Source organism: Cervus canadensis, chromosome 15 (genome assembly GCF_019320065.1).
Source record: "Cervus canadensis isolate Bull #8, Minnesota chromosome 15, ASM1932006v1, whole genome shotgun sequence".
Lineage (NCBI taxonomy): Eukaryota > Metazoa > Chordata > Mammalia > Artiodactyla > Cervidae > Cervus > Cervus canadensis.
This window is the reverse complement of record NC_057400.1, coordinates 51,281,788-51,294,824: the sequence shown is the minus strand read 5'-3', so window position 1 is coordinate 51,294,824 and position 13,037 is coordinate 51,281,788. Positions and strand designations below refer to the sequence as shown.

The window sequence follows — 13,037 nt, the reverse complement described above, 5'->3', positions numbered from 1 at the left end:
ATGATACTACCCTCAAAATTTGTTGCATAGGGACACAGGACATTCGATTTAGAAAGGAAACTAATCTCAAGAGTTGCTTCTGTAATGAAAAGTAAGTTTTATCTTTACAAACACATGTGTTATTCAATTCATGAACCTCAAAGACTAGATTTAACCACAAAGATACCATCACTATAGTTCCATGAAAGCTAAATAGATGTGTCAAAATTACAGGCAGCGAGCCCCATACCTCTCCCACATCATATATAACAATCTGTCCTTCAGAATCACCCACGGCAATCTCTCTTCCAGAATGGGTCCATCTTACACGATTAAGAGCAGGATTACCTTCCACAGAAATGCTTGCAGTTGGCACCTAAAGTCATTTAAAATATAGTTCAGTGTTAAAAGTTTCATCAAGATTTCTATAAACATGTAAAATAGTAATTCCTTTTTCTTCCAATCTGGCTAGGTTTTTGAAAACAAAGATGAAAATAGATAAAGAATTTTCCCAACTTTCTTCCTGTTCAGTGATACATTCTGAATGACATTACAGTCAATCCCTGAAAATGGTTTGGGAAAATAACTTAAGTCCTTTCATAAGAAATCTTCACATGACTGGACATATCATTTTGAGAAATCTTCTCTTTTTAATAAAGGATTCTTTGTTGTTTTGACTTTTTTAAGAAGTCAAGCCATTTGAAAACAGATGGCCAAAACCTCATTTAAAGAAACATCTCAAAAGCCCGCATAAACAGATTATGGTTCAATTTTAGAGGACAGGAGCTACTTTTGTAGCTTGTGTCTCTGTTAGCTAAAACCTGTGCTTTGATCCACAGATTCTACACAGTTCATACTAAGGATGCAGCATGGGTCATTCCAAAGCCCTGGTTCCCATGGACCATCTGGAGCAAGGCAAGATGACGGCACCAACACAATGGCACCATCCCTTGGGTTATGGCTGTATCCTCTGCTATGCTGAGGAAAAAGAAATTACTTGCCACTCACAGAGCAAACCTTCAATGTTTGACTCAGAACAGAATCACAATATTTTTAAATTTCTGAAACCGGATTAAAAATAATCCTTCTATTTGACACAAGTCATCCCCAAATGATTAATTTAACCTTCTAGAATGCCAAAATAGTTGTAAGAGAAAAATTATACCTTAGCTTTATTGTGAGTTAAATTATAGAACAGATCCAAATTTAATTGTAACCACAAATGCCTAACACGAAAATCCAAATTAAGAAAATTGGTACCACTCTAGGTAACTAGAAATGTATAATTAAGTCCAGTCATGTACCCAGGACTCAATATCTTTCCCTAGCAGTATCTGAATGTTGCTCTTCAAACTACTAGAGCAGAAGTTAGCATGATGTTAAAATATTTGTATTTCCAATACATAAATTCCTTGTCCTGTATAACCAACTAATTTACTTCAAGGATCATGATAACATACATTTAGCCGGTAGAAATATGAAAAGACGTGAGAAACAGTGGCTGTGGGGGAAGGCACCAAGATACTTTCTCCTCAACAACTTTTATTGACAGAACTGCTAATGTTACTTCCTAACTACCACACTGCAATACAGGACTCTAACAACGCTCTAAGCCTCTGCCTACATTGGTAAAAACAAACATGGTTAAAAATAAATAACAGCTGCAATTACATTTCATTCCAAATAAGTCATTTTAGTATAATAATTAGGAAATTTGATTATTTCTACATTAATTTTATAGTAACAGTAACACTGTTTTTAATCTTTCACAGAGCAAGTCATGAAAATACATTTTTGTGTCACTCAAGTCAGCCTAAAACTAGTATTTATGGATAATATACAATTCTACCAAGGCTAAGAGATAATTCAGAAATTCAGAATTAAGGTTAACGCATGTCAACAGCCTGAAACTATCTGCTTTCTAGCCTATGAATGAAAAATATCCCAGCTGCCTTATGAATGAGACTTTGCCAGGACATGAAGAGACGTGACAAAGCTTTTCAGAGGTAAAAGGAACGCCCCAGTGCTCCTGGCAACAATGTTTCTCCCTTCAGTTCTGCACAGCAGGCTGTTTATTATTTAGGGCACAAAGCTTATTTGCTTTCTTTGTGATGAAGCTACAATCACAGAGTCCTTTCACATTCCTTGGAATAAAAGGAATTTCACAAATTATTCAATAAATCTCCAATTTTCTATTTTTCAGTGCAATTTTTGTTATTTTCCTGCTCACCTCTGTGTCATTATTGAGATTCCACAAATCCAGCCTACCCATGCCATCCACACAGGCAAACAGGGCTGGGTGAGTGGGTGACCACATAACATCATAAACATAGTCCGAATTATCTTCAAATGAGTACAAAGGCTTGTTATTCTGAAAGGGAAAAGTTGATTTTTAGCACAGTCAAAATATGACACACATTCAATAAATATGATAACATTTTATGATACTTAACTCAGCCTAGAAAAAGTTCCTGTAATCTGTTTCACTACAGAATTACCTGGAGTTATGAACTATGAATCAACAACTGGATTGCATTTTCTATTTAACTTGCAGACACCATACTGTTTTAAAAAAGGAATAGGATGTGCTTTAAAAACATTTCAATGAGAAGATTCTGGAAAGATGAAAGCAATGGCACTATACTTTTTAAATCTCCTCTAAATCTCCCCATAAACCCAGACAAAGCACTGAGGATAGCAAAGCCAAAGATTCCTAAACAACATCTACAACAAAATCAGGAGACAAAACTTCAAATGTATAAACAGGTGGAAACCTTGGCCAACTATGAGATCTGCATGGTACATCTGTGTGAGAAGTACAGGAAGGCACGAGAGCTTCTCACAGCTGGAGAATAGAACAGAAAAGCCTCACAGTACACAGCGGGTGATCACTGGACAGCATGGAGGTCAGTCTGAGAACAGCAGTAGAGACTGGGAGGGAGTTAACACAATTCCATTTACACACTGAAGGCAGACTCCACTGTGATATAAGTAAGGTCTAATGATGCAGTCTGAGCCCTGAAAAACTAGCAAAATTAACAAATCAAAGCTCCCTTTCCAAGACAAAGTCTCGCCAAAAAGAAACTGAAGGGAATGGAATCCAAGTTGTGGAATACAGCGCAATAGGGACAAGGGAAAGAGAAGGTTCAGATAAAGGTGGTGGAGAGGAACAGAAAAGATACATTTCAGAAAGCACAAGAGAGACAGAGAGAGATATATCTACTTTGCAAAAAACCCAGGAGAGCTTTAACCTAGACCACAAAACTAGAAAGGGCTTCCCAGGCAGCTCAGTGGTAAAGAATCCACCTGCCAAAACAGGAGACACTGGTTCTATCCCTGGTTCAGGAAGATCCCCTGGAGAAGGAAATGGCAACCCACTCCAGTATTCTTGCCTGGGAAATCCCATGGACAGAAGAGCCTGGCGGGTTATAGTCCATGGGATGGCAAAGAGTAGGACACAATTGAGCGACTAAACAACAACATGAAACTAGAAAAGCTATCCATGCCCGTTTCCTCTTCCTTAAACATAGAGAAAAACTCATTTCACTATCAGATAATAAGGAACAAAAAAAAAGGATCTCAGTCAAATCTCACACAAAGCTATTGTGAAAGATCTTTAACGAGTGTAAGGATGTCATGACAATTAAATGTGAAAAGAACAGTCCTTTCAACAAGTGATGCTGGGACAACTGGATATACACACGCAGAAGAATGAAGTTGGACCCTCCTTCCCCACATCAAAAGAAATTAACTCAAAAATATCTTAGATCTGAATATAAGAGGTAAAATAATACAACTTCTAAATACAAAAGGTAAAAACAGTAAAACTTAGAAAGCACAGGAGTAAGTCATTGTGACTTTGGACTTGTCAATGATTGCTTAGATGAAATAAAAGCACAAATGACAAAAAAAAAAGTATATATATTGGGGTAAATCAAAATTTAAAACCCTTGTGCTTCAAATAATACCCTCAAGAAAGTGAAAAGAGAGCCTATACAACGGGCAAAAATATTTGGAAATAATATATCTGTAAATAACTTGTATCTACAACTCTTAACAAAACTTTAATAAAGAGGCAAAGAACCCAATTAAAACCTGGGCAAAGTTTTAATATGCATTTCTCCAGAGAAGATCTACAAACACAAATAAGCACTTGAAAAGATGTCCAACATCATTATCCATCATGGGAATGCAAATCAAAACCACAATGGAATATCATTTCATACCACCAGGACGGCTTAAACAAAACCCCCAAACCACCGAATTGTACACTGTAAAATGATGAATCTTATGGTATCTGAATTATACCTCAATAACACCATTATTTAAAAAAAAAAAAGAAGAGATAAATTGAATTTTTTAAAAAGTGATAGACAAATGAGATTAACAAAGATATACCTATAACGGCAGGCCCTAAAAATGAAAATCAAAGCAATACTATAGAATACAAAAATAATAATTTTAGAGAACTCTCGTAAAATAAAAGACAGCCTGAAATTCAAATTAGAGTATCTTGTGTATCTACACAATCAACCCTTAAAAAAAAAGAAAAAAAAATTGATCATCCAGATTTTTAAACCAAGTTATGAGGTAATAAAAAAAACCAGGATTGTCATCAGGCTTTTTGACAATGCTTTTGCCAGAAAACAAGAGTAATATATTTAAGGTAATCAAAAAAGGTAGACTGTAGACTTTATATACAGCCGAACTGGTTTCCCCAGTGGCTCAGTGGTAAAGAATCACCTGCAATGCAGGAGAAACAGGAGACATGGGTTTGATCCCTGGGTCAGGAAGATCCCCTGGAGGAGGCCATGGGCAACCCACTACAATATTTTTGCCTGAAGAATCCCATGGACAGAGGAGCCTGGCGGGCTACAGTACATGGGATCACAAGAGGTGGACATGACTGAAGCAACTTAGCAGACAGCACAAACTGACCTTCATAAACAGACTCTTGTGAATACAGGACCAATGCACCCACGAGCACCTCCTGAGGAATCTATTGCAGAAGAAGCTCCAGATGACCAAAAAGGATGAAGAGACATCAACATAAGGACTGGGGGACACCAAGCTTCTCCTTGAAGAATTATAAACAATCTGCAACTATACACAATAGTATGAACAATACCACAAAATGCAAAATCCAGACTGTGAGAAACTTACAGGACAACCAAACTGGTTTCTTCAACAGCAGTAGCAGCAAGAAAACAAGACAGAGAAGGAAACCCGATTTTTAAGAGAAGGGCTCAAAGGATGTGTCAATCACAAATAAATGAACCTCATATGGATTCGGCTTCGAACAAACGGTAACAAAAAAAAATTTTTTTTTAATCGAACACCAATCGCCTATTTGATGAAATTAAGGAATCACTATTCATTTGGGGGGAGGGTGCAACAATGATATGGTAGTATTACAGTTTGTTTTGTAGATATAATACTGCATATTATAAGTCTTTTTTTAAAATAATCCAGTGGTAGGGAGGGAATGTATGTAGGAATAGATCAAACAAGGTTGGTCATGTGTTGATAATTCTAGGAGCAGGTAATGAGCACAACGGTTTAATTATACTCATCTTTCTGCTTTTGTATCTATTTGGAATTTTCTATAACAAAAAGTTTAAAATTATAAATCTAAAACTTCCCAGGTATCAAAGTAAATGTCAACTACACGATTATCTTAAAAGCCAAAAAAAAATCTGTTTGTAATTAAGAAAATAAAAATTTTCACCGAACTTAAAAGTAAGCTAAAAACAGAAAGTAAGAGTTTTTTTCCCTCTTAAGATCATTATTTTCCTCTAACTCCCCTTGGCAACAATGCCAAGTGAAGTCTCCCTTTAAGGTAGTGGATTTCAACTGGGATGAGTATCACAATCATTTGCAGAGCTTTTAAGAAATCCAGATGCAAGGTCCCACTTTCAGTGTGCATCATGAGTCTCTCTGGTGTTGCTCCACTAAAGGTTCTGATGCACATCAATAATTAACAAACAGCCTGCTTAGAAATAGCAAGGAAAAATAAGAAAGCTTTCTTAAGTGAATAATGCAAAGAAATAGAGCAGAACAACAAAATGGGAAAGATCTCTTCAAGAAAAGAGATACCAAGGGAACATTACAAGAAAAGATGGGCACAATAAAGGACAGAAATGGCAAGGACCTAACAGAAGCAGAAGAGATTAAGAAGAGTGGCAAGAATACACAGAAAAACTACACAGTAATGTCTTAATGACCTGGATAACCACAATAGTGTGGTCATTCACCTGGAGCCAGACATCCTGGAGTGTGTAATCAAGTGGGTCTTAAGAAGCATTACTATGAACAAAGCTAGTGGAAGTGACGGAATTCCAGCTGAGCTATTTAAAATCCTAAAAGATGGTGCTGTTAAAATGCTGCACTCAATATGCCAGCAGATTTGGAAAACTCAGCAGTGGCCATAAGACTAGAAAAGGTCAGTTTTCATTCCAATCCCAAAGCAAGGCAATGCCAAAGAATGCTCAAACTACCATACAATTGTGCTCATTTCACATGCTAGCAAGGTAATGCTCAAAATCTTTCAAGCGAGGCTTCAATAGTACTTGCACTGAGAACTTCCAGATGTATAAGCTGGATGTAGGAAAGGGAGAAGAACTAGAGATCAAATTGTCAACATCCGATGGATCACAGAAAAAGCAAGGGAATTCTAGAAAAAACATCTACTTTTGCTTCATTTTCTACACTAAAACCGTTGACTATGTGGATGACAACAAACTGTGAAAATTCTTAAAGAGGTGGAAATACCAGACCACTTTACTGCCTCCTGAGAAACCTGTATGCAGGTCAAGAAGCACCAGTTAGAACTGGACATGGAACAATGGACTGGTTCAAAATTGGGAAAGGAGTATGTCAAGCTTATTTAACTTATATGCAGAATACATCATGTGAAATGCCGGGCTAGATGAATCACAAGCTGGAATCAGACATGCAGATGATGGTACAAAGTGAAGAAGAATTAAAGAGCCTCTTAATAAGGGTGAAAAAGGAGAGTGAAAGGGCTGGCTTAAAACTCAACATTCAAAAACTAAGATCATGGCATCTGGTTCCATCACTTCATGGCAAATAGATGGGGAAAACGTGGAAAACAGTGAATGATTTTCCTGGGCTCCAAAATCACTGTGGTGACTGCAGCAACGAAATTAAAAGACGCTTGCTCCTTGGAAGAAAAGCTACGATAAACCTAGACAGTGTTTTCCAAAGCAGAGACATTACTTTGCCGACAAAGGTCCATATAGTCAAAGCTATGGTTTTTCCAATAGTCATGTACGGATGTGAGAGTTAGAACATACAGAAGGCTGAGCACCAAAGAATTTGATGCTTTTGAATTGTGATGCTGGAGAAGACTCTTGAGAGTCCCTTGGACAGCAAGGAGATCAAACCAGCCCATCCTAAAAGAAATCAACCCTGAATATTCACTGGAAGGACTGATGAAGCTGAAGCTCCAATACTTTGGCCACCTGATGTGAACTCATTGGAAAAAACCTTGACGCTGGGAAAGAATGAAGGCAGGAGAAGGGGATGACAGAGGATAAGATTGGATGGCATCACCAACTTAATGGACATGAGTTTGAGCAAACTCTGGGAGACAGTAAAGGACAGAGAAGCCTGGCATGCTGCAGTCCATGGGGTTGCAAAGAGCTGGACACAACTTAGTGACTGAACAACAAGGTCTATAAATCCTGAGGTGATTATATACTTCAAGACAATCCCATTTTTAGGCAATTTTATGGTCTCTCATCAAAGAACAGTTGTTCACAGTCATGTGCACATACATGTTCAACTCTAAGAATATATATTGGTACAATATTTTTTTTAATTTGAAATACTGGTAAAACTATTTTGGAAAATTGCTCAGCAGTATCAACTGAAAGCATGCATATCTCATGGCCAAGTATTTCCCTCCTAAGTATATGCCAAACAGAAACAAGTGCTTATGTTCACCAAGAGACACCTACAACTATGCTCATAGCAGCATTATCCATAACCCAACCCCAAACTACAATCAACCCACATACCATCAGCAGCAGAATGGGTAAATTATAGTATACTTACATAAGGGAATACTATATGCCTGAGACAATGAACAATCTAACAATATACAACTACATTCAACAAAATGGAATGACTCACAAACATAATGAACAAAAAAGCCAAACACAAATAAGTACGTATCATATGATTCCATTTTTATAAAATATGAACAATTTAATATACTAATTTGATTAAAACACATAAAAATTATATATAAAGTGAAAAGATTGTGGAATGTCTCAGGAAATTATTAATAAAATTCTTCATCTAATTCAGTGGACTATGATGCAGCCAGAGGAAAAGAGCAGGATGCATTAAAACTGGGTAAAAGATTATATTAAAAATAAAAATACAATAAATGGCAATATGTTTCCAAATTTATAAAATGTAATTAGAAACCTTTGGTAATTTTTTCAAGTTTAATTTAGAAAACATGGTCATCCAAGGATTAACAATTTTCCCCCTCAAAGAGAAAGAAAGAACACACACAATACCAAAATTGTTCATTAATATATTAATCCTATATATGACACTGCAAATTGAAATCCCAAATGGATCATCTGAAATACTTTTTAATAGTAATATCTTTTCTTAATTTGATGAGAACTTCTGCCTAAATGGAAGAGAGGCAGCAGGAAAGAGCTGAAGAGGGATACAGGACCTAGACTCTTATTTCAGCGCTACCAATAACTAGCTTTAAGGCTTTGGAGAAGTCATTTCATCACTGCAGGCCCCTACTTCCTCATTTGCAGAACAAAAGTTCTGTTATCAGTGGTTCTGAACTTTGACTATACATTGTAATCCCCCTAATCATGGAGGGATTTTCAAAATTATGGTGTTGCCAAGTCTCCTTAGATATTATGATTTAATCAGTCTCAGGTGCCAGGTGAGCACTAAAAGTTTTAAAAATTGCCAAGGTGATTCTAATATGACCAAAACTGAGAGCTACTGAACTAGATGATGTCTAAAGGTCACTGCTGCTCTAAAATTCTTACAAACAAAAGGTCTGCAAATACATCTGCCAAAAAGAACGAATCAAAAGAATGTATTGTTTCTTGAACAACAGATAGCATTTGAATAATCAAAGGCAGCTCACTATAGTACATGGTGAAAATAAACACTGAATGGTCAAGAGACAAACCATATACATATATTTTTTAGTTCTTTACATTATGTATTGGGTTAAATAGTGTCCTGCCCACCCCAGCCCCCCAACTCACTGCCAAATTCAAGTCTGTTTGGAACTTGTAAATGTGACGTTATTGGAAAAAGAGTCTTTTGCAGACTTAATTAAACTGGGGTTATACTGCTTAGAGTAGGCCCTGAATCTAGCATGACTATTGTCTTAAAAGAAGAGAAAAATCTTGACAGACATGTAGGGAGAGTGCCATGTGACAACAGGCAGAAACTGAAGTGATGTACCTGGAAGCCAAAAAGCACAAGATTGTTGGCAACCCTGAAAACTACAAAAGAGAGAGGGAAAGAAGGATGGATTCTTCCTCAGAGCCTCCAAAAGTAACCAACCTTGCCAACACCTTGATTTCAGACTTCTAGCCTCCTGTGAGAGAATAAATTTCTGTTGTTTTAAGTTACTCAGTTTGTGACAATCTAATATGGCAGCCCCAGGAAATGAATACAGTAATTCTATATTTTTCTGGGGGAACCTGGGGAGCTCTAGATTAATAACCAAAGAGTCCCTATAGTAAATCCATGAACATAACAGTGAGGTACTCTCCAGAGAACTGGGAAATAAGTACGTCCTCACTTGAATCAAGATAGAAATAAACAGATTCTCATTAAAAAGAAACAATTCCAAGGGCAGAAACACCTTTCTATACAACCTGAAAGAAGATAGTAACTTTTTGAGAAGGAATGTATGTATCCATTAAAAGGAATGGAAATATAAAGAAACAATCTTATAAGAAAACTGAAGAAATGCCTAATTCAAGCACTGTTCTGGAGACACTGTCTCCGTCAACAGACTCTGAAAATTACCACCTATGGCAGGGTTATCTCTATGTGAAGACGAATGAATGAATGAATCAGGCTATCCTTGCTTGATGCTATTAAACATTCAAATTAGAAAACGTCTTTTGCTCCAATTCCTTGCTCACCAAGCAACCTTCTGATTATAATTTGGTTTCCCATGCGGGTTGTCCAGTACAGGGAAACAATGAACTGGTCAGGCAAGTATGAGCACTAAAAGTTTTAAAAATTGCCAAGGTGATTCTAATATGACCAAAACTGAGAGCTACTGGACTAGATGATGTCTAAAGGTCACTGCTGCTCTAAAATTCTTACAAACAAAAGGTCTGCAAATACATCTGCCAAAAAGAACGAATCAAAAGAATTCTGGGCCTTCTGGCAGTTACTTCTCATTGTAAACTAACAAATTGACCTTCTCCAATGTATCAGTGTCTTAGACACCTGTGAGTTCTAATTAGCACTCCCTAGCTAATCAACTCCAGTAGACTGATAAAACTGAATTTCTGAATATGCAAAGGACAGGCTGGACACTGGCCAACAACAAGTTATTACAGTAAATGTTGCCCTGGAGGCCTGGGTCCTGATGGTCAGTCAGCATTTTCCAAGAAACATCCCAACTTCAGAGCATTTCTTCATTTTAATTTGTCTAGTAGGTGCATAGTTGCTATTAGAAGCATTAGTTAATTATAATTCTATATATGTATAACTAATTATAATATTTAATAGTAAATAAATTATAAACTTAATATTAAATAAAATTTAAATATTAAATATTTAATATAATATATAATGATTATAATTAATAATTAATTATAATTTGATATAGTCTCTTTAACCCTGTTTTAATGCAGGGTTAAATAGAAGCATTAAATAGGTTAAAGCTTTTCAAGTAAGGAGGGAATTTAAGACATCAGAAACTGTGAAAAAATTTTAAGGTATATATGGACTACAAAAGCTCAAGAACTACCTAGTCTGAGAAATACATTAATGATTTTAACTTTGTCACTTTACAGTAAATATGCTGAGAGGCATCAGTTCTGAGATTAGAATATACTGTGCATATATTAATACATTTTGTCCTCCAAATAAATAATTCTTATATTTTAAGAGTAATCTGTAGTAAGTACAGTTAAATATGGTTGGAATATTAATCTCACTTATCAGGTCTACCCCTAATCAAGTGTTCATGGAATCCTCAAGTTATCGTCAAGATAACTATTCTATTCCTCCTACCATTTTTCAGGACTGCCAAAGTACTTCTGTTGTGAATTTTCAAAATTTGGTATTTTAAAAAGTTAACTATATTAGAAGCAATATCTTGGTTGGTTTAAATTAAACTTCATAAAAATGCGGAAACTATCTATCTTCTTCATTAAAAATAACTGAGTTCAAAAAAGTAAAAAAAAAAACAATTTGATGATCCAGAACCCTGTTACTGCATTAAAATCCCTGACTCTGCAAAAACTAGAAGATGACAGCAGATAGATTACTTGAAACTAAATTTGAGGCAGTACCAAACTGAGACTTCAAGTGGTAGACAGAGGACTTACAGAAAGGGAGAAAAAAGAATCTTGTTTCGCTATCAGGGCACAGACAGATCTTAAAGGATACAAAGATACACCAATATCTAATGATTCATTCTTCCAGTTTATGGGGACTCAATTCCTAGAGTCAGAAAACTTAGCAAGTAGAGGCAAAGAGAAAAACATTTAAAGTCTGTTAAAGTTATGAATTTGAAGATACTGGTTTAAAAAGCTTAAAGCTTTTTAAGCTGGAACAATGTTTTTACGAAGAGATTATCTTACAATTTTGCCTATTATTCATTATCATTGTATTGGAGAGCAGAGAGGCTCTACCAAGTTTTTTAGGGAAGAAATGAAGACCAGTAGCACAATTACCCATGAAGTATAAACCCAGAATCAAAGCAATAATGACTTTGGGAGTCATAATATGGCCAAATAAAAAAACACTTAGCAGATTGTTGCTCTTTCTTCCTTCATAGACTAGAACTATTTGTGTGATGAAAAGTCAGAATAAAAAAGTAGTTCTTCTGATATAGTTTTGAGGGTACGTCATCTTCTATAAAATCACCCTGTTCTGTGTTGTCCTATTCTTTGGTTACTAACATTAGAGTGACCAAAGAACAGGGTGGTGGGGGGAAGGGAGAGCCATGTACTACAGCTGAATGAATAAATGAGTCTTCTATATAAAGCTTAAGAAGGAAACAATGCCTAGCTCAATTAGCAAAGAAAGAGATATGGCTGGCTGTCATTCTTATTCAGTAGGCAGTTTTACATTGAAATACAGGAAAATACAAAAACAAAAAATATGAACCACCAATCAACCAGCTGTGTAGTACCACAAAATAAGCACCAGTCAGTCCACTGTCACAGATGTAAGTAGTGTTCTTATTTAGGCAAGATGAAGTCTTCATTTTCTAGTTGTATTTGGTGGTATATTTAAGAATTTCGGAAGCCTCAAATTTAAAGATAAAAGGATGGCAAACTGAAGCCCTGAGATATTAAAAATAATAAATCTACAAATAGATAAAAAGACTCTTTTCAAATACTGAAAAAGGGTACTGGCCAACAATCTAAGATGTAAGGTATCCAGATATCCAGAAATCTAGCCACTTAGGTGGCCACCTACAGCATAAAGAGAAACAATTGGCTTCATCTCTCCAATTCTGCATCTTGCTTTGTTTTTGCTAGCTGAATTATGCATTTCTTTGCTTATAGACGTGAGAATCTTCTACCTCTACCTTTCTCCACTGTATAAATCGCATTCAAAAACAAAAATTCAAGAGCAATCCGGGAAAGAAAACAGATGATAAACTAAATACATTAACACTCTGCCTGATCTCCATGGAGGAGAAAAGGAGGAACTGAATGAACACTGTGAAGTCTCTATAATGCTAGATAGACACTGTGTTAAACAGTTTTTAATAAATTTTCCTTCATTAGACTTAAATGCTATTTTTAATGCCTGCTAATTAATCCCAAACGTGCTTAGTC

General features: G+C 36.0%; 1 protein-coding gene across 7 annotated transcripts in view; it reads right to left on the bottom strand.

The window, feature by feature from the left end:
- DYNC1I2 (dynein cytoplasmic 1 intermediate chain 2) overlaps positions 1-13,037 on the bottom strand; it is a 53,975-nt gene that overhangs the window by 2,239 nt on the left and 38,699 nt on the right. For all 7 annotated transcript variants that reach the window (XM_043487829.1, XM_043487832.1, XM_043487827.1 and 4 more), the window contains 2 exons: positions 2,210-2,350; positions 230-355 (listed from right to left, as the gene is read on the bottom strand). In XM_043487829.1, coding sequence (XP_043343764.1) covers positions 230-355; positions 2,210-2,350 — 267 coding nt within the window. The remainder of the gene's footprint in view (positions 1-229; positions 356-2,209; positions 2,351-13,037) is intronic.